The following is a 24,276-nucleotide window of genomic DNA, read 5'->3' on the forward strand; positions in this document are numbered from 1 at the left end:
TACATATTTATTTTCTCCATACATATTCTCAGTTACTTCTCTAGTTTTAACATGCAACTTATATCCTAGGAAATCTCCAGGTTTATAAATGCAGATCATACCTTTCTCTCCATTCACAGCTGTGTCTCCAAATACTGAACTAGTTATCTTACAAATGTTACAAAAATAAGGAATTAAAAATAGTATTCGTGGGGCTGGGATTGTGGCACAGTGTTAGAACACTTCCCTAGCGTGTGCGAGGCCCTGGGTTCAATCCTCATCAGCACGTAAAAATAAATTAAAAAAAAAGGCATTGACAACTACAACTAAAAATTAAATATTTAAAAAAAAATAGCATTCATAATTGAAAATTGCCAAGTGTCAGTGTTCTAAATACATGTTATCATGTTTAAACCTCGCAGGAATTCTAAGAGGAGATAGTTGCAGTAGCCCCATTTTATGGATAAGGAAACTGAGGCACATAGAAATTAAGTGATATTTCTAAGGTCACAGCATGGCATAATAGGAGATAAAGCCTAGATCAGATATCAAGGTGTCTGGCTCCAGAAATAATGCTATAACTTCTACACTGAACCTCCTTTTCCATTGAAACTTAGCTTATTATTTCTTCCTCTTAACCTGATTCATCCCAAGGAGTTCTAGTTTTCTCCTTGTGTTTTCCATTTTAGAATTTACAGGCATTGTTTTCTCCTCAAATCTTTAATTTTCCTGAAGATATTGTTCTTCTTTGCCCCTGTAGCCAGTCAATCATTATGTCTTCTTATTGTATAGTATAGACTATGACTATCTCATTCTCTCTTCACTACTGCCTTTATCTTCTCCCACCAATATTGTTTCAATAATTTCCTAATTAATATCCCATATTTTCACACCCTTCCCCTCCAGAAAAATGCTCTATGATGTTCTTAGTTATTCTCAAGAAATAAATCTGATTCTACAATAAGCATATATTAGAAAAAAACTATGTTTATTACCCAGGGCTATCTTGATGAAGGTGAAGACCTTACTTGTGACATATGAACTTTTTCAGCATGGCACCATCTTAACATGATGGCCTTTTAGCTTGTTATTCTTCCCAAAGTACCTTGTGTTTTAATGAAACGAAATATAGTACTTCCCAAACAGTATATAGGCTTTGCAGATACCTTCATTTTATCATGCAGAACACTTTGTCTGAAATATCTACCCTTGACCACCAATATCCCATTACTCTTTGTAAAATTTAGTGAGAGCCCCAAAGAAGGTGAAATTAGGTAATTTCCTGCAGGAGACTTGGAAGTTTTCAGTGATGATAATTCAACTAGGACATGAAGGGTAAGAACATTCCAGAAATTATCTTCTCTAATAAAAAGTAGTATTGTGTAGGATGAGAGGCAAGAAGTGCTTCTGATAGGTAATAATATAAGCTACAGTAGTATCTCAGTTACTTCACCGAAGAAGACAAAACAAGGTATTTTCAACATTTAGTTGAAACTTATATTTACATATCCAGACAGGAGAAGCCAGGGTATACTGAGAATTAATAATTGTTTATGGAAAGAAAAAGTAGTATAGTTAACATCCAATGACATGATATCAAAACAGTCCCTGTCTTCGTAGACTGCAATTAGTATGAAAGGTGCCATGTCCTTTCAGCATTTTAGGAGCTATGTAGAGAAGTGTGTTAGTCTGATTTAATACAGTTTAAAATGATTTTCTAACATGTCAAAAATAATAGACATGTTTTCCATGTTGTAATTGGATCTGGTACACAAAAACAGAGCAGTAAATACACCTGCTTCTAATGTGTAATAGCTTCACTATCCAGACCATACCTATTTAATAAATTCATCCTTTTGGAATATAAATGAGAACCAAAAATGAAATAAAAACAAAACAATTTAAGCAATCTGCAAAATGCCACCAAATCTATCACTTAAGCTTCATGGGAAGAAAGACCTATGAGTCTTTTATCAGCCTCTCATCCTTCTCCTTATCCCTTGTGGTATCTTAATGAGCTTAATTATCCATTTTCCATCCATCTCAGACCAGAAGCACAAATTAGGAGAGGGGTTTTCCATATTGTTATATATATATTTATATTTATATATATATTTATATTGTTATATAAATATTGTTATATATATATTTATATTGTTATATAAATATTGTTATATATATATGAATAACTTACTACTTCATGTGATAGGCAACATATTGTTAAAATAGTTCTGTTTTTCTAAGTTTGATATTCCTAGTATATCAAGCACAATGTACCCATTAAATTTATTATCTTACCTATCTTTAAAATCTTTTGTTGGATCAATCTTTGAATGGAGTTTATGAGATACCTGGATTATGTGCTGAAATTTTCTGTATTTGTAGTAAAGTGGTATTATTTAAGAACATGAGTTTTCTCATTGCTCTCTGACTCCATGTAAGTTATTTATCTGCTTTTAGCCTTAGATTCCTCATCTGTGAAATAAAGATAATAGTAATATTTATCTCATATGTTTTTTATGAGAATAAGATTAGATAGTGACTTATATGAAGCTCATACTACATTGTCTGGCATTTAATGATAGTAAAACTAATGATGATGATAAATATTTGGGGTTTTGTATTCTGCTAGGAATTCAGAATTCACCCAATGGATATATTTCATATTCATAATTCCATAATAGAATTTCTTTCCTATAAGTCAATTAGGTTTTTATTAAATTTTGTATTTGTAAATAGTGTTGTTATTTCAATTTTGAATTGATATTCTGTTTTCTGGAAAGGGCAGTAATTGTGACATAAAGGAATGAAGATAATTAGGTGACTTTTGTGTTCCTCACATTCAGGCAGTATAAATATTTCTATAAAAGAGTTCTGTTCTAGCAGTGAAAATTGGAAAATGATGTGGTAATATTATGATTCATTGTGTTGTTTGTAATTAATTAGATGCCTATTAGAATTTGATAAACAATAAATGGTACATTGTCAAACTATTCACTTTATTAAAGTACTGACTTGAAAGTGTCTCATAATTATTTTATACCATTGTCAATAAATTCATCATCCTTGTTCAACTATATATTCATATACTGTAGGTAAAATATTTAGTAGCATTGCAGTGTTATCTTATTAAATATAGTTATTTAGATGTTGGTATATTCATTAATTTTGACTTTTACTATTTTTACTGTTTCTTGGTTTAAATACTTTTATTTGTGCAAAGGTACAATTATAAGACTCATTAAGTTGTTTCTTATGGAAATGTTCTCTTTACTAGTTGGGTATTAATACAAGCCATTAAACTTGAATTTCTGGCAAAAACCATCATAGTAGATGGAAATTTTTCTCACTATTAATTTTGGATTGGGCATGTACTTTGGCTTGTTTGGTCATGTCATAATTGTAATGTAACAAGAATCATTCAAGCAAATACAATGTTATAGTACTATACACAGGATGCAAACATATATCCTAGCCTATGAAAACAATATAAAGTCTTACACAATTTTTTATTGTAATTGGAAGGTTATATATTCCATTAATGCATAAACTTCATAATAACTTGGTTGGTGTATCCTTTTAACATAATGCCAAGTCTACGAAAATATTTAGTTGTTTGAGTATGTTCTCCTGATATCTGAATATCTTAGAAACTGAACTACATTGTTCACTTATCATTCAGGTTTAAGTAATGTTCTAAACATCCTTAGTTGTCTTCTTCAACTCCTTTAAAACATGCAGCTTTTGATTTTTTAATCTGGATGTGAGATAGAAGGGTTGATCTCCCCAAGAGCTGCTTTAGATATAAAATTAAAAGCAGTGTACCTTTTTAATCTTCTCTATGTTAAAAAATTAACTCTATGTTAATAACAGGTCTAGAGAAGTCAAATGCATTTGAAATATATTTATTAATGTGTATTTTACATTCTAACTACTTATTTATGTTTTTATTTATACGTACTTAATATCTTTACTAAATTTGGCATTTTCCATGAATCCCCTAGCAGTCAGCTCTTTAAGTATTCTACTACCTGTTACATATATTAAAAATAGTCAGTTTAAATGTGTACCTCTTCAATTAAACTATTAGCCAGTTGCCTTAGATTTTATCAGCATTTTCTAAAAATGCTATTCAAGAATAATATGTGCAACACCTGAAAATGAGCATTTTGCCAGTTCTCTTCTTGCTTGCAATTTCCAGATAAGTTCCTCTTTTGAAAGGAAATTTCAAAATCAGAAGGTTAGAAGAGCAAAATTCATTTTCCAGTAGAAATATAATTAACGAAATATTTCTTTTGGAAATAAACATGTACACTTCATTATGCTGAACATGTTAGTATTGGTATCACAGTGCCTTCTAGTTGATCTTAACTCACTCACATTAATATTTTACACCAACCATGTTAATTCATTTAGATACATATTTTAATACTCTATATATTTTTGTTAATCTATCCCAATAAGAGGATAGACATAGTGTAAATCAAGGTAATAATTTTCCCAAGATGTTACTGTTCCCTTTTTGATAATAGGCTAGTTTTATAACTATATTTGATTGATTTTAGAAAAGTATAACCATATAGAATTGAGGCCAAGTGCACTCTGAGGACAGCTGGATATGAAAGATACATTTCACAAACTTTTCAAGGGGCCCAATATGCACACTCTTTGAACTTTGGTTTTCTCAGAGGGAGTTTAATATTCTTTCATATTGTTCAGTAAAGCATAAAATACTTGATCATACACCACATTTTTGTTAGAATTATTTTGGACATCATAAACTTTATTGTTTCTTTGTTGTTCTTAATCTAAAGTCATAACCATCATTATTAGAAGTATTTGCATTTCTTGTTTTATAATATGTGTGTATTTTTGCCTTCAGTGAATGCATTTATCCAAATGCATTCAGTAAATATTTCCTTAATTTATTTGAACTTTTTTTTTTTTTTAACAAATTTGCTTTCTTATTTCAGGTGGCGTGCATGCAGTTTATAAATGCCCTTGTCACTTCTCCATATGACCTTGATTTCCGAATCCATTTAAGGAATGAATTCCTTCGTTCAGGACTAAAAACAATGTTACCAGTAAGTTTAGTGTGTGTATTATGCTGATGAACTTTTAACAATTTTCTCTTTGGACAAAAGTATATTTTGAAATAACATACTTATGTGCCTTGCTGTTTTCTTTTGTAAAACTTTAGATGTTATGTAAGCTATTTTTCATTGTGGTAATGTCATTCTCAGTGTAGAAATCATGATTCCAAATTCAGCTAATGGTGTGCCCTGAAGTGATGTAGATTTTTTTTCTTCTTCAAGTCAAAGGGGAACTTCCTTTTTTTTTGAATTTTGAGAATATAGAAAACTAGTTTGTGTTTGCATACGTGTGTGTTTATGTGTGTGTGCAGTCAATTTTCAATTAGAATTTTTACTTTTCTCTTTGATAACTTAGATTGCTCTCGTTTGTATTCAAAATAAGTATGTATAGAGTTCTCATTAGTTTATTCTAGATGCATTGCTTAAGAATGGTGCTCTTGTAAACAGTGCTTTAGCAACTTTTCTAAAGAAAAACAGTTTTATTTCTTAATTGAATGTGAATATTTGTTCTAATTAATAGTGTTAAAATAGGTTTGGAATAATTTCATAGTCAGAATTGGAGACAAATGAACACACTTATTCTGTTAATACAAGTCCAATTACTGTGGCTCTGTATTTTATTTTGTTAAGCATATTAACTGAAGAGTGACTTTCTTTAAGATTAAGGCATTGTTAAAGAGACAAGTGTCATTTCACTATTCTTTTCACTTAAGCTATTGAGAACACACCTGAGAATCAAGAAGTAAAAGTCAAGGAGGAAAAAGAAAGGGCTGAGCAAAGAAAAATCTTAATACTTGATGTATAGTACCTGGGTTTCTAGATATGCCAAAATTGGGGAAATTTCCTGGTGAGGAGCCAGCATGCAATATGCATCTGTCAATTGTGGTTGGATACTCTTAAATGAAACCCATCATACTAAATTGTAAGATTGGGTCTATTTAAACCCATTTTAATAAAATGTATTTTGGGTCTTCCTCATTTAATGCATTTCTATGTTAGTGTCATCTTGAGTGGCTCTTTAATTTTTGACTTGAATTCCAGGCAATTGGACACAGTGAATCCAAGCAATGATTTTTGTGAACCTTGTAGAGATTCAGGTTCAGTGTGTAGTTCATGTAAGTGCTTTCACCAGTTATAGGATATGTGACATGTCCTTATTTTTATTTTATCATTAATCTCTCTTTCTGCAAAACCTGTGGCCTTAGATAGCTAGAAATGATCTTATACTCTTTTTATTTTTGGTTCCTTTTAAGTTGTCATCTTAATGGTTTTCATGCCTACTCTTACTTGTCTTGTTCTCTGTTTCTGGGAAAATAATGTGTTTGGATACTTGCAGTTTCCAGGGGAACCTTAGCATACTTTCCTCATTTACTAATATGCCATGTTTCTGCTGTACTTATTACTACACCTTTCAGTTCCCTCTCTCTAGAATGAAATGTTCATTTTCTCGCTACTACTAATGAATTGCTAGTTAGGAATACTGTAATATTTGTTTTAATTTATTTTATTCCTCATCTTTTCAGAAGAGATATGGTAGCTATTCTAACCTTTTGCACTTTTGTCTGAATGTATTAATCTCTGCCAGTCTTGGTGATCTCATGGTGTGTTATTCATTTAATTACACTGATAGCTAAGATTTTACATCAGTGTTTCTAAGTTCTACTTTCCACTGTCCATTTAGCCCCATGTAAATCTTCTTATGCTACTATTTACTTCTGAAAATCTGCATTATTTATGGATGCTTCCAATTAGACTTTTCTTTATCACATTTCTTCAATATGATCCACTTTTTGGATCTCAGTGATTCCTTAGCAAGAGAAAAATAGTAAGCATAATTTTTCTGCTCTCAAAATTTTGGAATGGAACCTACAGGAATTCTCAAACATTTTCTGTAAGACAGTAGAGTTAAATATGTTCAAATATGGCTATGATTGTCAACCAAGTAGTTGAACATACCCCTGAAAGAGGTGTGTGGTTTGAAAATATAAATCCTCCTCAGTTATTTCTGATATGTAAGAAGAGAAACAAAATCTAGGGGCATAGACTTTTAGAATATTAAGTTTCACTACTGTTTTTTTTTTTTTTTGTAAAAGTTGTTTAGATGTTGATGGACTTTATTTATTTATATGTGGTGCTGAGAATCGAATCCAGTGTCTCACACATGCTAAGCAAGTACCCTACCACTGAGCCACCATGACAACCCTCACTACTGTTTTTGATGTAGTTAAATTATCATGATTTGGAAAAGAACAGAATATATACTAGATGTACCTCTCATTGTCAACTACTATCTAACTCATCTGTTTAAATTTAAACTACTAGAATTTATAGTAACATGTGGCATCTTTTACATAGATATTGAAGCTTAAAAAATATATATATATTTTAAGAGAGAGAGAGAGAGAGAGAGAGAGAGAGAGAGAGAGAGAGAATTTTTCAATATTTATTTTTCAGTTCTCGGCGGACACAACATCTTTGTTGGTATGTGGTGCTGAGGATCGAACCCGGGTCGCACGCATGCCAGGCAAGCGCGCTACCGCTTGAGCCACATCCCCAGCCCTGAAGCTTAAAATATATTAATAGATGAACACTTAAAATTCTCATTTTTCCTATCTTATTTTATACATAGTTCTAACAAGAGGAACTCCTGTTTTTTTTCTAGAATATAGCATATTCATACCAACAGATTAGAGTAGGCTAAGGCTAATAATATTAACTCTTGGTATGTGGATCAAAAATTATACCTATCCAGAATGACCAACTATTAGGGGAAAATAGTCTTATTTCAGTAACCCTTATGATCATCATGGTATTTTAGCACAGTCAATTTTTTAAATAATTATCAGGATTTATAAGACAATACAATTATTTTAATAATAATCTATAAAAATTCATTTTCCAAATTTCGCCTATTTTTGTGGTTAAATTTTGGTGTTTGAAGGGAGTTTGTACCTCATTTATATAGAAAGTTAGCTTTTAATAAATTTGCTTTAATAATTTGGAATGATTTAAAATAGTATTTTCTTTTTACTTATGTAACATTGATACCTTATTTTCTCCATCTGTTCTTTTCTTGTAACTAAGTGTTAAGTAAATCAGATATATGAAAGAACAATGCAGTAAGACATTGTGTTTATACAATAGGCATGCTTTATCTCTTTTAAAAGATTGACCACCTCGGGGCTGGGGAGTTGTTCAGTGGTGGAGCGCTTGCCTCGAGTGTGTGAGACACTGGGTTAGATTCTCAGCACTACATATAAATAAAAAATAAAGGTCCATCAACAACTACAGTGAATAAAATAAATAAAATTAAAAAAGACTGACCAACTTATGCTTTTGAAGATTTAATTTTGATTACTTGATTGGTTATCAGTAATATACTGGTAATGGGCTTTGATTTACTTTGGAAGTATACTGAATTATAAATACTTAATTATATATTTCAGGGTTTCTGCAAAAAATAAGATGCTTTATAACTACCCAGTAGGGTTGTTTAAAAATTAACTGAAGCAACCTGAGTGTGGTGATGCACACCTGTAATCACAGTGCCTTGGAAGGCTGAGTCTGCAGGATCATAAGTTCAAGGCTAGTCTTGGCAATTTAGGGAGACCCCATCTCAAAATAAAAAATGAAAATGGCTGGGATTATAGCTTCATGATAGTTTGCTTGCCTAGCATTTGTAAAGCACTGGATTTGATCCTCAGCACCACATAAAAATTATATATAAAGATGTTGTATATATAAACAAATTTTTTTTAAAAAAGGGCTGGGGGTATAGCTCTGTGGTAGAGTGAACTACTACTGCAAAAACAAAACAAAATTCCTAACAAAACCCTAAAAACAACAAAAATCTGAAGCATATTTTTAATATTTTCCAAATTAGTGATAGTGTAATTTCATAATTTTTTGATATTTCATATCTTATAAAACCTTGGTGATACATTTCCATTTTCCTTTATGTGATATCTATCATATCATTTGTACTTCATAAACTTTTTTTATTTCATTAAATATTAAATATTTGGGGATATATCTTTCAAGATTTGACATTTGAAAAGATATTTTATAATTAAGAATAGATGTATATATATATGTATGCATATATATTTATATTAATAGTTCTTGGCCATTATTAATAAAGAACATTTATATATATTGCATTTATATGTGTCTATATTTTTATATTATGCTATGATATTTAGACAGTCATTTTCACTGAAAATATTTCAGTCATGCAGACTGGTTTCAATGTTTTGTAAAGTTTTGATGCTAATTAAATGATATTTTTATTTAAATTTTTCTATTTTTCACACATTTACCTGTGTTCAAGTTTTGTGATGAATGTCTAAGACAATATATTATGACATGAGAATAAAGAAAATTTCATATTATAAAATATGTGAAAGATTGTTTCTGTAATAATCAGCATACTGGACATCTCCAACTTCTGCAGTTTTTTGAATAGAGTTCAGAAATTAACTCATGATATTACCCACTAATGTTAGGTAATTTTGCATTGCAATAAATCCTCTATTCCCCTTCAAATTGGAAAACTGGTGTCAAAGCAGGGTATTATTAAGAAGGAAACTAAGTGGAGATTCATTTATTCATTATGTATTTTATTTCAGATTATTTAAAAACATTAAACAATGTCTTCATATGCTCTATACATAAATATGAATGTTGATAAACATAGGTAAATGTGATGTATGTTGAATGTTAGAAAAAGAACATCTAAACATTTCTTATACTGGATTTGGCTTCAGTTATAGCCATTAAATCCTCATTTATAATTGTTCTACTGAATAAAATAGAAACAAGAAATGCATCCCAATTTGTTTTATTTACCTAATTTGAAGTACACCATGCTTGCATTTCCTTTTAGAGTTCAAGCTCAACTCTGAATATCCTATTCCCACTTTCGGTAACACCCTTGAGCATCCACAGTTGTGATTATCGATTTGGGTTTTGAAAGCTGCAACTTAATGGACACATATTAAAAGATATTCCAGGTGATATATATTAAGCCCAACAATCTCTAGTGTGGCATGCTCCCAAAGTTTTTTTATACTATTCTTTTGAAAACTATCAGAGGTTTGTAATGCATGTGCTTATGATGTATTACAAAAATCTTCAAAGCCCAAGTTGATATTTTGTGATTTAGCTAAGCATAAATGAAAGGTGGGGGAGGAGGCTAAGAAATACAGTTTGATAAAAAAAATTCCTAACACCTTTTTGCTTTAAAAATCACAAAATATCATTTAATATAAATTTGTTTAGACAACTTTTTCACGCCATACTTGGGACTGTTGTGCTTGAATATATCCTTGCATTTGTCCTTTATTAATACAATTGGTCTATATTTGCTTATTTTTTTTGGCCAGAGGCTATGTGTGAATGTTCTAACTGCATGAATTCTTTTGTGATCTTTGATTAGTTTGTTTAGTCAAAACCACAGCATTTATTTGAGTTGTTAGCAATTAGTATTTTTATTGTTGTTGTTGTAGAAGTAATCGTTAATTTTTTAATGTGAATATCAAAATCGGGGCATGGAAGGAAAGTGCAGTTTATGCAGTGAGGATCTTTTATTTTTAAATAGAAAATCTTTGTTACATTTATTTTCTTTCAGGAAACCAACTGCCTTGGTCAATTTTTGAAATTGCTTATGTGTGTATAAATGAATATTTGTGTTATTCCCCTTATTTTCAAAATTTGCTGTTGTCAAACTTTTATTCATCTGCTAAGTTTTATGTTTATATACTAGGATTTAAAAGAAAAAGAGAACGATGAGCTTGATATTCAGTTGAAAGTATTTGATGAGAACAAAGAGGACGACCTAACTGAATTATCCCATCGTCTCAATGATATTCGAGCAGAAATGGAATATCCTTTGACAACCCCAAAATAATTTTGTGCATATCATGTAAAAGGGATTTGTGGGTAATTTGAGGGACCATTATTAGAATTCTTTTCTGCCAGCCCAGATTGTATTCGTGTATTTACAATGGAATCTTGTTCTGATGTTGTCCTGGACATTTATGCTGAGGAGCTGTTAGACTCTCTTGATGGTGTGTACAGACTACATTGAAATCTAGATAGTGGCTGTATGTATTATAGGGATATTCTGCTTACTAGTCTTGAATAGACAAATATAACTTACATATAAGAATGAGGAAAAGTCCACAGAGTTCCTTTGTGACTATAGGTAATATGGTTTTTCAATTTATTAAATGGTACTCCAGTGAGAGATATCAGTCCATTGAAATAAATGTCCTATTCTCTATCTGATATGTGTTTTCTTTAGTAGTAATAAAAATATTTAGATACAATTGTAATTGACTCCATCAAGGCTATGTCATAGAAGGATCTGGGTCAAATACAGCTAGATTATAAATTTTCCTTGGGATGGACATGTGAAATGATTTTTGACACAAGACATGGTTATCATAGCACTGTTGGCCATTTGCTTCACATCCATTGAATTTCTTACTCATGGATTCTGGGAAGTTGGGAAATCTTCAGAACCATAGTGACCTTTGAGCTGTACTTTTTCCCAGTGATATGTTCTCTTCCCTGTAAAAAAGCTGTAGTTATATTCCCTTCCTTGACATTCCCAGAGTACTTTGTTTGTTCTGTCTTATTTATGTACACTTCTCTGCTCCTGTGAGATTGAGGGCAGAAATGTTATGTGTCATTTTTTCCTCCAGTGCACCTATCGAAGTCATATAAAGATAAGTGTGTATTTAATGAATAAAAAATTTATTATTATGAGGAATAAGTTCTAATCCAAGTTTTAGTGATACATGTCTGCACTAGCTTGTCTAATATTAAATGCTTTTTATATCAATTAATAAATATCTTGCTTTTTATAGATTTCCCTTATAACCAAATGTCACTGTATAGCTATTGTTGGATTCATTCTGTAGCCATTTAAGGGACCTTATGATACTTTAACACAAACCTCTTACGTGGGTCTAAGAAGTAATCCATCATATACTTAATTCTACTTCAGAGAAAATGTTGACATTTCAAGTTATTTTTAGGATGTTGGATTACATCTTGTCTTTTACCTTTATTTTCAATTGATTTTCTAGGTCTTCACTTTTGTTATGAAACTGAATTCATTTTTGAAATGTTTTTTCCTTCACTAAAAGCACCTGCACTTCCACTTTATTCCTAAGAAAAATATATTTTAACCTCCTTTGTCTTTACTCTCCCAACTTCTTTCAAATCGGGAACAACAAATGAACACAAATAATAATTTCATATTTAGTATTTTATCTACATAAAATAAAACTGCTTTTTTGATCTTTTAGTAGTTTAAAGCATGCTCATTTGCCTTCTATCTTATATGGCATTGAAAATACAGTAGTAGTGGTTTGTATGGATAATGTAGGCCCACTTTGAAAACCACAGGGACATCAAGATAAAATCATTTTCATTGATGGCATTGCTGTTCTAATGGTACCAGCCATAATCTGTACTTCAATATATAATGAATTATTATTCAAGCTTTTGACAGCCAAGTCGTCTTGGAAATGCTCTTTAGGTCTGATTTTCTGGTTAAAAGATTAAAATGATTCCATAGAATCATTTTCTTTACGTAAATATTTAAATACTGGAACATGGTGTTGAAGGTTTAGAAACAGTAATAGAAGTAAAATGGTAAATGTAGTTTTTATAAAATTAAGCTGCTTTTGTTATGAGTGAAAATTTCATCAAGAATCTTTGATATTTTTTCCTTTACTTACTTTTTTACTGATATGAATGAAGTATATCACCTTCTTTATAATATGTTGAAAGACACTGCAGCTGAAAATTACTTATTATCCATTCTGCAACACTTTTTGCTCATCAGAAATGATTATTATATCAGGTAAGAGGAAGTTCTAAGAGTAGCATATTTATAATTTAAAATGGATATCAAAGGAATAGAACCTAGGCAATATATGCATATGTACATACATAGGATATAGGGACTTGACTAGGTAACATTTTTTGTGGGGGGCACCAGGGATTGAACTCAGGGATACTCAACCACTAAACCACATCCCCACATCCCCACATCCAAAGCCCTATTTTGTATTTTATTTAGAGACAGACTCTCATGGAGTTGCTTAGTGCCTTCCTTTTGCTGAGGCTGGCTTTGAACTAGTGATCCTCCTGCCTCAACCTCCTAAGCCACTGGGATTACAGGCATGTGCCATTGCCACTGGCAGTAACATTTTTAAAAATGTATTTAAAATGAGCCAGAAGAGAGATGTACTTATAAAAATGGCATATCCCAGGAATGGCACTGTTAGTAGCAATGAACCCAATCGAAACTACTGACTGATTAATTTCCTTTGCTAGATAATGGTAACACAGTGGGTGAGACCAAAGATTCTAGGACATTTCAAAATCCTGAACATTTTAATAAGATTTTATGATTATTTCTCTTTTATAGCCTTTATATAGTAATAAATATAATTTAATACCTTTAGAAAATATGTATGCAGGGGCTAGGGATAAAGCTCAGTTTGCAGAGTGCTTGCCTCACCTGCACAGAGTTCTGGGTTCAATCCCCAGCATCACAAACACACACCAACACCAAAAAAAAAATGCAGATATTTCACTTTTATGTCCATTGATATAATTTTTCTAAATGAGTCTGATAATAACCCATGAAGTTAATAGTTTTAGAATTTGGTAACAGGAAATGTGTATGCAAATCAAAGTTATAAAATGGTTTCTGAATGATGGAATTTATTTATTGTCTACTAACCTTGATCTTATATTTAGCTATTATTTGTCTTCATATTTTAATTTGCATAAAATTTTGACCACCTACATTTTCTGATTTTTCAAAAACTGCTTGATTAAGGGGAAAATGAAGGCCACCATGAAGTAAGGTTTGGTTGCCACAAAAATGATGGTTTTAGTTCAGTACAGATCAATAATTTGATAGATATCACAGCATTACAGAAACAGAAAAAAATGTTAAAATATTAAATTATATGCTCTTTTTAAGCAGGAGAGATGCTACTGCATTAACAATGATTTATTGTTTTCTATATTAAATTATGACAGTTAAAGGGATATTGTGCTCTGAGGTGACCAGTTACCTGGGGTAACCATTCATATAAAACTATTTATTTCTCAGTAAGTATAATAAATGACAAGTTGCCCACACATGGTTTTCTTTTCATACTGAGAATATCTCTTTGAGGTAGATGTGTAACAAATACTTTTATTCTGCTTGAGATTATTAACCTAGTTTCCCAGAGAACAATTATATTTGCCTTATTTACTCAGAGTTGTCAACTAGACTGGGATCATGATCCAGTATTATTTACCATATATCAAATAATGACTTTGGGGGAAAAAAGCTTCAGATATATAATGTATAGTAGTTCTTAATCTTATGACCAACCTCATAACTAAGGATAGAGAAAAACAAATAGAATCTGTTTGAGTTCATTTTCAATTTTTTTTAGTGGGTTGAGAAGCATTTATTTAGGAATGTTTATGTCATGATTTGTCTATAGTAGTACTTATTACTGATTTTCTCTGCTGAGTTTATTAGCCTCTCCAAAATTCTAAATCTTCTTAAAATTTTAATGCAAAAATTGCCTTTTTTATTTTGTTGTATGAGTGTCATCATTTTTTAAAGCCAGAATTACCTTGATAGATTACAGAATCACCAGATGTTTTAAAACCTTTGACACTTTAAACAAATTGGGACTACATCCATGCATATTAAGTGCACATGCTTTTATGAAATGGATCTTTTAAAATATGTTATACAAAAAAATCTTTGAAATAGTTTGAAACATCAGTGGCTCAGTACAGTTTTGTAAACTGTTGCATGTATCTTAAGGAAAAGTACTGTAGTAAATTTAAGATGTTGCTTGCCCCCTAATACCAAGAAACTCATCACTTATTGAAATTCAGAACTTGTGCATGCCTACAGTAATTTCTGTGTCCATGGATATAGAATAAAGGGGGTCATCTTTTTCATTAACTTTAGAAACAATAGTTCAAGCCAACACATAATGTTTTTAAGTATCTTTGAACACAAGCATGAATCCCTGCAGACTAGAACATTAAGTCACCAAGTATTTCCATTTGATTATATCACAATGGGTTTGGCACTATAATATCCAGAGCATCTTTCTTTAAGCTTTGGCATAGTTTTCCAAAGGTAGTGTACTGGTTAGAGGGCTTTCTTTCTTTCTTTTTTAATAGCTCTAAGAAAAGACAATTCTTTTGACACACTAATTCTTTTCTTAAGAAAATTTATTTGTACAAGTAGAAAAACATTATTCACATATACTTTCTTTCTTTTTCAGGCCACAGTATTATAAAATAATTGAGGAGTGTGTTTCTCAGATAGTGTTGCACTGCAGTGGCATGGACCCAGACTTTAAGTACAGGCAAAGATTAGACATTGATTTTACTCATCTGATAGGTATGGAATATAATCTTTACTGTCCTATGTGCTTTATATCTTCTATATAATGGTACTTTTTAAAAGTAGGTCTCTCATTGAATAACTTCTATTACCATCTGGTGTATCATTATGTCTGTAAGTATCTTATTGCTGTAATTATTAATTATTATGATCATGGAAGTTCTGCCTGTGTGATTAGACCTGTTAACCTATTTGTTAAGTACCAACAGTACTGAACTCAGTTTCAACTCATTGTCCTACAAAAAGGCATTTTATTATAGATGAATTTCTTGCTTTTTAGAAGCATGAAATATTTTAATTTAATATTTTAAATATTTTAATTCAATTTAAACTGGTGTCTTTGAAATCATGTGTATAATGGAATATCCTTAGTATTGCTTAAACTTAATAGATAAAATACTCACTTATTTCTGCAACTTATGACCTTTTTAGGCTATCAAATAACTCAGTTTGTATTTTCATAGATATTAGAGTTGCCAAAAATTCTGAGGTCATTATATATATGTATTTGGATTGCTGAGGAAATAACTTTATATCATCCTAGACTGCTAATTATCAGTACTTTGTAAAATAATCTCAGAAGGATCATGTGAAACTTCCTTCATGAAATACGCTATGATATATGGCTTTACAGTTATGCAGTTTTATTTATACCTAATTGAAATCACTATTGCTGAGGTTCAAGCACCAACTCACTTCTAAACAACAGCTGTTGAATGCCAAATATCTATTATTTTTCACTCCTTAGCACAGGGCAGAGTTGTTGGAGTGTTCAAACATGTATAACTTAATGTTACCATGTATTCTTTTCTGTTTTGAAATGCAATCCACACTTATTGTAGGAATCTTGAGTCACTAGTCACATTACAATTAGTCCCTTTTCAGTTCTGTACATTTCCTTTTGTCTGTTTATCTATGTGCTTGCCTTTCTGCCTGTTCCTCTGCCTGTCTGTATGCTGATTTTTCATGGAACATTATATGATGATTTTTTATGTTAACTTTCAAAATGTGACTTTTAATGTCTGTATAGTATTCCGTTGTATCAACTATCATGATTATTTTAATGAGTTCTTATTGTATATCTAGATGGTTTTCACCTGAATTATAAATGAATCTTCACCAGCATTCTTGTATAAAAATGTTTGGCTTTTTCTCTTTATTTTCTTAGGATTGATTGCTATAAGCACAGGTATGAATGTTCAAAGCCAAATGATTTTCGGAAAGCTTGTGTTATTTGCCTTTGGCCCAGCAATGAATGTGAATGCTGGCCTTAGTTCATATTTTTCATTGAGTTTGATAAATTAGTTTATTTCACTTTTTGTTGAGCAAGTCATAAGGGACTATTTCCAAATCCATGTGTTGGCTTATAATCCATTAGGGTTCCTAGTTGGCACACATAATCTATTGCTGATTTTGGATAGCTGTTTTACTGTTCAACAGATATTTGTTTTGTGTAGTGTGTGCCAGGTGCTTACAATTGTATAATGTTTATGAAAAACATTGCGGATGACAAATGAAAGGATCAATTGAGAGAGGATAATCAGATTCATAAACCCATTATGACCTCATCCACATATCATCACTGTAATTGTGAACAGATCTTTAACTTCTTTAAGTTCCAGCTGCCTCAGTTCTAAAACAGGCAAATCGAATATTTAGGTAGCTCTTGGTTAAAGTCCTTTTTGAGAAGCTGATGAATCCCATGAACCTTGAATTAGAACACACATACACACACACACAAATACACACAAAAATTATCAAGTGCTTCAAGAACTCCTGGGAATTCTAATAATTTCTTTTTTAAAATAACTTAGACTGAGGTTGCTAAGATTTCTTCTGATTTCACAATTCTGTAAGTCTAGTATCTTTCACAAGTTGGATCAGATTGAATCCTTGCGTTAAAATCTCCTGTGTTAGTTTACCTCACCATTTCTATGACCAAAATACCTGACAAATATAACTTAGAGGAGAAGAAGTTTATTTTGGCTCCTGGTTTTAGAGTGTTATTCCATTGTGTCTCAACTCATTTCTCTACACTCCAGTGTGAGGCAGTACATTATGAGGGAAGGGCCCAGAATAGGAAAGAAAGTTGTTCCTCTTTTGCCAGATCAAAAGGTGGTGGGGAGGCCCAGGAGTGCAGTGAAGGAGCCATTGGGAAGATGCATGCTTCCAGTGCAGGATCCCATTGACCCATCTCCTCCAGCTATGTCCCACCTGCCTCTGATTACCACCCAGTTAGTTCATCCAAACTAGGATGGCCTGATTAGGTTACATCTCTCATAATCTATAATCATTTTACCTCTGAACAGTCTGAACATTCTTCTATTATTAACATTCTTCTATATATTCTCCTATATAACATTCTCCTACTATTACCTATTAAGGTAGAAGTATTAACATAGTTTGGAGTTGGGGAGCCTCATATCCAAACCATAACATCTCCAATGCCTTCCTATTCAAATTTAAAGTAAAAATCATTTCCAAGTATGGCTAACACAACATGGGTGTGGCCTTCCCCTTTGACCTAAGAACCTAGTGCTTTTCTTCTTTGTTGCTTCGCTCCACACACACATTTAAAAAAAAGAAAAAAAAACTGTATTGAGATAAATGTGACATAATGAAAAATACCTATATTCTAAGTATTCAATCTGACAAATATTGAGACATGTATACTTAAAAATCATCAGAAAATCCAGATAATAAGCATCACTATTACTCATTAATGTTTCTGCATACTTTTAATCCCTCCTTTTGCCTTCTACCTGTCCTTATTCTAAGAAAGCCACTGATCTCTCATTACTTTCTCTTACTAGTTTTATTTTCTAAAGTTTTAAAAATTTTGAAAATTTGTTCATCTTCTAATATTTTTATATAAATAGAAGCACATAGCATGTACTCTTTGATTCAATATAATTATTTTAATATTTATCCTAATATTGTATTGCATGTATCAATAGTTCATTCTTTTTTATCACTGAGTACTATTGCAGAATATGGATATATGAAAATTTATTTGTACATATATTTGTTGATGATCATTTAGTTTCCAGTTTTTATTTATTATAAATAAATCTGTTGTGAACATTCATATAAAAGTCTGGGTACAGACATATTTTCATTTTTGGGGGTGGGATTGAATACATAGATGTGGAATGGCTAGATATTATAGACTTTTTATGTATTTATGAAAGATACAATTTTGCCCCAAAGAAATACATTCATTAGCTATAGCTTGAAGTACTTGATTGGACCTGAGGAGTTTTAAGTTGTTTCCCTATGTTCATGGCACATTTTGTACCATATTAAAAGTTATTTTAAATTGTTCACTGGATAGCATGAAGTAATGAATGTGACTCTTGTCTCCCCCCTTCAGCATTTTTTGAAGGATCATCTTGAGTCTTTATGATCTTAAATTTGAGATCTTTGCCACCTGTTCACCCAAAGTCAAATACAAATTTTTTAACAATTCTATAATTATATAAGTTGAAACATAATTAAATATCTTTATAACAATGATAAGTTAGTCAGATATATTTATAGATGCTTGGTTTTGTGTTTTAGAATGCCATCATTCAATTCAGTTAGTTTGACCAAGAAAAGTGTCATGTTTGTTTGATATATGGTATAGATTAGTTTCTCTTTAATAGCAACTGGCATAGAAATGATAGTGTGGGGTTGGTGTTGTAACTCAGTGGAAGGGTGCTTGCTTAGCATGTGTGAGGCATTGGGTTTGATTCTTAGCACCATGTATAAATAAATAAATACAATAAAGATCCATTGACAACAAAAAATATTAAAATGAAATGATAGTGTGCATAGAATTATAGGCTGGCAGCTACCTTTGGGCTAGAGATCTCATGCTATAATTTCTAATTATTTCTGATAAATCTTACTAGATTCTTGTGTGAACAAGGCAAAAGTTGAAGAAAGTGAACAAAAAGCAATGGAATTTTCAAAGAAGGTAAGGCTTATAAAATATTAGCCTAATTGTCAAATTAATCAGCATGTTGTCCTTTGTTTCTTTATATGAAATCTGATAACTGTTGTTTCAGTTTTATAGTACTTTATATCTCAGGATTCAAATGAAACAACAGGATATTGATTTATTTCCTGATAGGGTAAGGTCATTACTCTTACCTTCTCATCACCTTGAAAACACTATCCATATTATACTAAAGTGATAAGAAAAATTCAGCTGCTGAAAGGACATATTTAGAAACATTCAACCAAAATAAAATGTCTCATTGCTTTCCTGTATCTCTTACTTAAAATAGGTATCATTTTGGAGAACTAGGAGATATTTTATTGGTCTTTAAAGCTACTGTCTTTAAGTCAGTGTTGTTTATAGCAATAGAAAGTTGTAGTGTTCTCTTTCTCTGTCTCTTCTTAGACTTAGCTTCTTTAATTTTGTAATTGCCACTTGTTAGAGGATGCTGCTACTTCATGTAGTCTTGGTGGAATCTCACAGTGCCCTTTCTTTCTGTGCTAATGCCTTATGCAAATGTCTTTGAATAATGCCAAAATTATGAACATCTTAATTTTATTCAGACCTAAGATTACCTTTTCATTGTTTCCTGTAAGCATAGTTACCATTTAATTAATTTCTACCAAGTTTCTTCCTTCCTTTCTGCTTTCTTTCCTTCCTTCTTTTTGTTCTAGATCCTGTTAAAAGTTGGTGTAGTGTTTCTTCTTGTTGGGTGCAGGGAAGACCAAAGCACAAGTCTAAAAGCTCTCCAGTTTTCTGCCTTCTGACAGCAAGATAAAACGCTTACATATTGCTGTCTCTCCAAAGTTGTGACTTACCTTGGAGATTAGATAATCACTTTTGCTATCACTCTAGAAATTATAGAGTTACTTCAGGGCATCTGAAGAAATGACTGAGCTCTCTCAGTTACTAGAATAGATTTTAAGAGCTTGAGCATAAAATGTTTGTGTGAAGCTGTCATTTTTATTGGTGAATGAAAATGTGTGCTTTTTGATTAATAGACCTTTATATTTCTGATGTTCTTGTTTTAAGTAGCACACTTTAAATTCCTTTTGAAAATCTTAGAATCTCCTTAGTTTTTGGCTGGTATTGTGTTTATACATCATGAGAAAAGTAAATTTTGAATATCTTTCTAGTGAAGCTTTCTATATGCACATAATATGGGGAAGGGGGTCCTGAAATTATGGAAATTTTAGTGTTCAATGCTTTAGTCTCATTGCCAACATTTAGAATAGGAAGGTGTGGAGATAACCCATTGGTTATCTACATGCATTCTTTTGTTCTGGTTCATCTTGAGAGACAATATAAAGCAGGTTTTTAAAAGAGTGTTTGAAAGAGAGGCACTAATTGTAAGATCTGATTAACAGCTTTTCCACTAATTAGCTGTGACTTGAAACCATTTACTCTCTTTGGATTTTAGTCTCTTCATCATTAAAAGGAAAGGATAAGATTAGTTGACTTGTAAGAAGACCTCTTTCAGATCACATATTTCAGTCTTCTGCAATTCCTTTAAAAATAAAAGTAGAGACATTGTTTGCCTCTTTTCAGATGTATTTATAAACAATTCAGAGGAAGAAGATGTGTACAGTGTGTTTGTGTAGATACATGTTTGGACCAGCTTCTATGGAGCACATAGGAGATGAGAGTATAGCTTCAGAGAAATCTTAACATGTATGATAGTGATGGCAAGCAATCTTACATTCAAGAATCTCCATCTTCTTGGTAAACTGGGAAACAAGTCATTGAAGGATCCTTCACTCTAGGTACCTGGAGTGCTTTTGAAATGTAAAGATAATAGAGATTTGGAGCAGTTTCTATGGGGCATTTTTCAGGCACTCAACTAGAGGTGATAAAAGTATTACCAAATAATATTTCAGGTTTGATGTAAATATTATTATTATCCAGTCTGTCCAGCATTCTTTCTTTAGACTTAAGATCACAATGGCATTCTAGAATATCCAAAGATCAAATCTGCTATGAGGATGAATATTTATTACAGTGAACATACTTTTGTATTGTTCCACAAACTATAAAGACAGCTTTGGGCAGTAAAAGATATTATTTATAGAAACAGAAATAACATTTTTGGAATAATGTGTAGATCTATATAATGACTTCAGGTGACATTGGCAATAAAAGGCAAATAAAATATTCTGTAGCCAGATGAAGGCAGTGTGCACTATAAATTGTAGGCTGTTGTGGGCCGGCTTAAGAGTTCTGACTGAGGCACAGACTGGGGCAGGATGCAGCAAATTAATATTCACTATGTAGACAGTTTCTTTGGCTTAGTCTATGTATCTTAACCTCTCATGTTTCCCTCTTGTAACATCTCATACAAGTATTTTGGTTAACCATTTGACCGAGAATGGTATATAACATATCATTCTACTATAAGATTTTGTATAGTACCACTTTTTGGATACTAGAAAGTAAAGATTTGATAGAAACATTCCAGTTTGTATTCATGTACATTCATTTGTGGATTCTAAAAGTACATTACCTTTTCAAGATTAAATATATTTAAGGAGTTGAAATTCTTTGGCATACTTTTAGATTCCATTTTCAAATTCACTAAACTTAATACTATGGGATGAAACAGTAATTATAAAATCAACATTTTAATAACAAAGCAAGAAATGTGTCCATTATACAGGAAGAGAGAATTTGCAGTTCAACCTTTTCTTTTGTATTTGTTTTTCAAAAGTGAAAATGGGTTTCCTTACCCCTCATATTTCTTCTCCAAAGTTAGAGCCTCATCCTAACATGGATACTTAATTATCATGAAAATAAACAAGAGCTTTGATTTTCTAAGTGACCTGGAAATTCATATAGGAAAGAACACTCTAGTTATTTACTATATAATGTTTAAAGCTTTCTGAAACGTATATTATTAACTCTACATTTATGGTGGTGATCATTGCAGTTTGATGAAGAATTCACAGCTCGACAGGAAGCTCAAGCTGAACTTCAAAAACGAGAAGAAAAAATCAAAGAACTTGAAACAGAAATCCAGCTACTTCGAATCCAGGTAATGAACAAGATATAGACTTTGTGTCATGTCACAGTGAGTTTGATGGTAGAAAATTATCTTGTAAGAAAGAAGGAAAAATTGTAACTGGAAGTGGACTTTTTTTTGTCAGTTTCACATTTTAGTTGAAATAAACATACAGATTTGATTTTTGTGAACAATAAATCATTTTAGTATTTGGAAAAAATAAGGTATCAGATGCTCAAAGTGCCCTGTATATTTTAAACAAAATGTTATATGAGCAAAACTGTTTTTGAGATAAAATTTTCATGATTGAAAAATTGCTTGGTATTTTCTTTCAAAAAGAATATGAAAATGCTCATTAATTTTAATTATCCCAAAAGATTCTTACGGTGTCTTTAATTCCAGATTATCATCATTTCAACCTGTACACTCAGAAAAATGAGAAATTATATCCCATCTGATTCAAATGTAAAAAAAAAAAAACAAACCTATACACTTTACATTTCCACCTACATTCCCTAGGATGAAAGCTTCCCATATGCACGTAAAGTCTTAATTAGGGTCTCTAAAGTTTTAGAATTGATTCAGTACTCTCTTTAACACGCTTTATGTCTCAAATGAATATTAAGAAGTTGAAGAACATGCCTTTCGTTAGTGAATGTTTGGTCAGTGTTGGTTGATTAACTGGACAAGTCTGGTTTTATCCTTCTACTAAAAATATTTAAGTGAGTAGTAACCTGCAAAGTACCCAAAGTGGTAAAAAGTGGTAAAAAGGTACTTTTTAACCTTTTTCTATCCATAGTCTACATCACATATCCCTAATATTTGATCATTTCTTTTCACTGAATCATCTCTCTTCCCTCTGTACCATCTGACTTCCCTTTTGAAATGTCTGAGGACTGTTTCTCTTTATTTTTTCATTCTCCAAATGAAAGTGTTCTGTCTTCTGTTATTTTTCTCCGTATATTCTTATTCAAAATTCCATTCAACATCATATATTCAAATATCACCTTTTATTAGGTGTTAGATCTTTTTTTGTTGTTATCGTGCTTTAGGATTATGTTTTGATGCTGTTTTTTCTTTTTTTAATTGGTGCATTGTAGTTATATAGAATCATGGAATTCATTGATACACATTTGTGGACATAATATAATGGTATAATTTGATCAGTTTTATTCCTATTACCTCCCCTTTCCCTCTCCCCCTCCCTCCTCCTGGTCTCCTTTTGTCTGTTCTCATTACCTCCCTTCATGAAATCCCTCTCCTAACTTTATTTTCCTTCTTCCTCTATTACTTCTATATATGATAGAAAATATACAACTCTTGACTTTCTGAGTTTGGCTTATTTTGTTATACATAATGCCCACAAGTTCATTTTTTTGAAAATAACATAATTTCATTTTTTATGACTTAATATAACTTGATTATGCATAGATACCACGTTTTCTTTATCTATTTCTCCATTGATGGATATCTAGAATAGTTCCGTAATTTGGCTGTGGTGAATTGTGCTGGTATAAATACTTACATGCATATAGCACTATAGTATGCTGACTTTAATTCTTTTTTAAAAACATTTATTTTTTTAGAAGTATTTGGATACAATATCTTTTTTATTTTTATTTTTATGTGGTGCTGAGGAACCATCCCAGTGCCTCACCCATGCTAGATGAGTGTTCTGCTGAGCCACAATCCCAGCCCCCTGACTTTAATTCTTTAGGATAAAAACAAAAGGGTGTTATAGCTGGGTCCTTTGGTGATTCCATTTCTAGTC

The 24,276-nt window shown here is 31.5% G+C and overlaps 1 protein-coding gene across 15 annotated transcripts in view; it reads left to right on the top strand.

Annotated features, from left to right (window-relative positions):
- Positions 1 to 24,276, top strand: part of Diaph2 (diaphanous related formin 2) — an 802,473-nt gene that overhangs the window by 216,690 nt on the left and 561,507 nt on the right. For all 15 annotated transcript variants that reach the window (XR_013431759.1, XR_013431758.1, XR_013431757.1 and 12 more), the window contains 6 exons: positions 4,953 to 5,063; positions 10,837 to 10,955; positions 12,832 to 12,948; positions 15,404 to 15,522; positions 19,422 to 19,486; positions 22,434 to 22,538. Coding sequence is in view for 5 of the 15 variants with exons in the window: in XM_040283678.2 (XP_040139612.1) it covers positions 4,953 to 5,063; positions 10,837 to 10,955; positions 12,832 to 12,948; positions 15,404 to 15,522; positions 19,422 to 19,486; positions 22,434 to 22,538 (636 nt within the window). In the remaining 10 variants the exon portion in view is untranslated. The remainder of the gene's footprint in view (positions 1 to 4,952; positions 5,064 to 10,836; positions 10,956 to 12,831; positions 12,949 to 15,403; positions 15,523 to 19,421; positions 19,487 to 22,433; positions 22,539 to 24,276) is intronic.

Source organism: Ictidomys tridecemlineatus, chromosome X (assembly GCF_052094955.1).
Source record: "Ictidomys tridecemlineatus isolate mIctTri1 chromosome X, mIctTri1.hap1, whole genome shotgun sequence".
Classification (NCBI taxonomy): Eukaryota; Metazoa; Chordata; class Mammalia; order Rodentia; family Sciuridae; genus Ictidomys; species Ictidomys tridecemlineatus.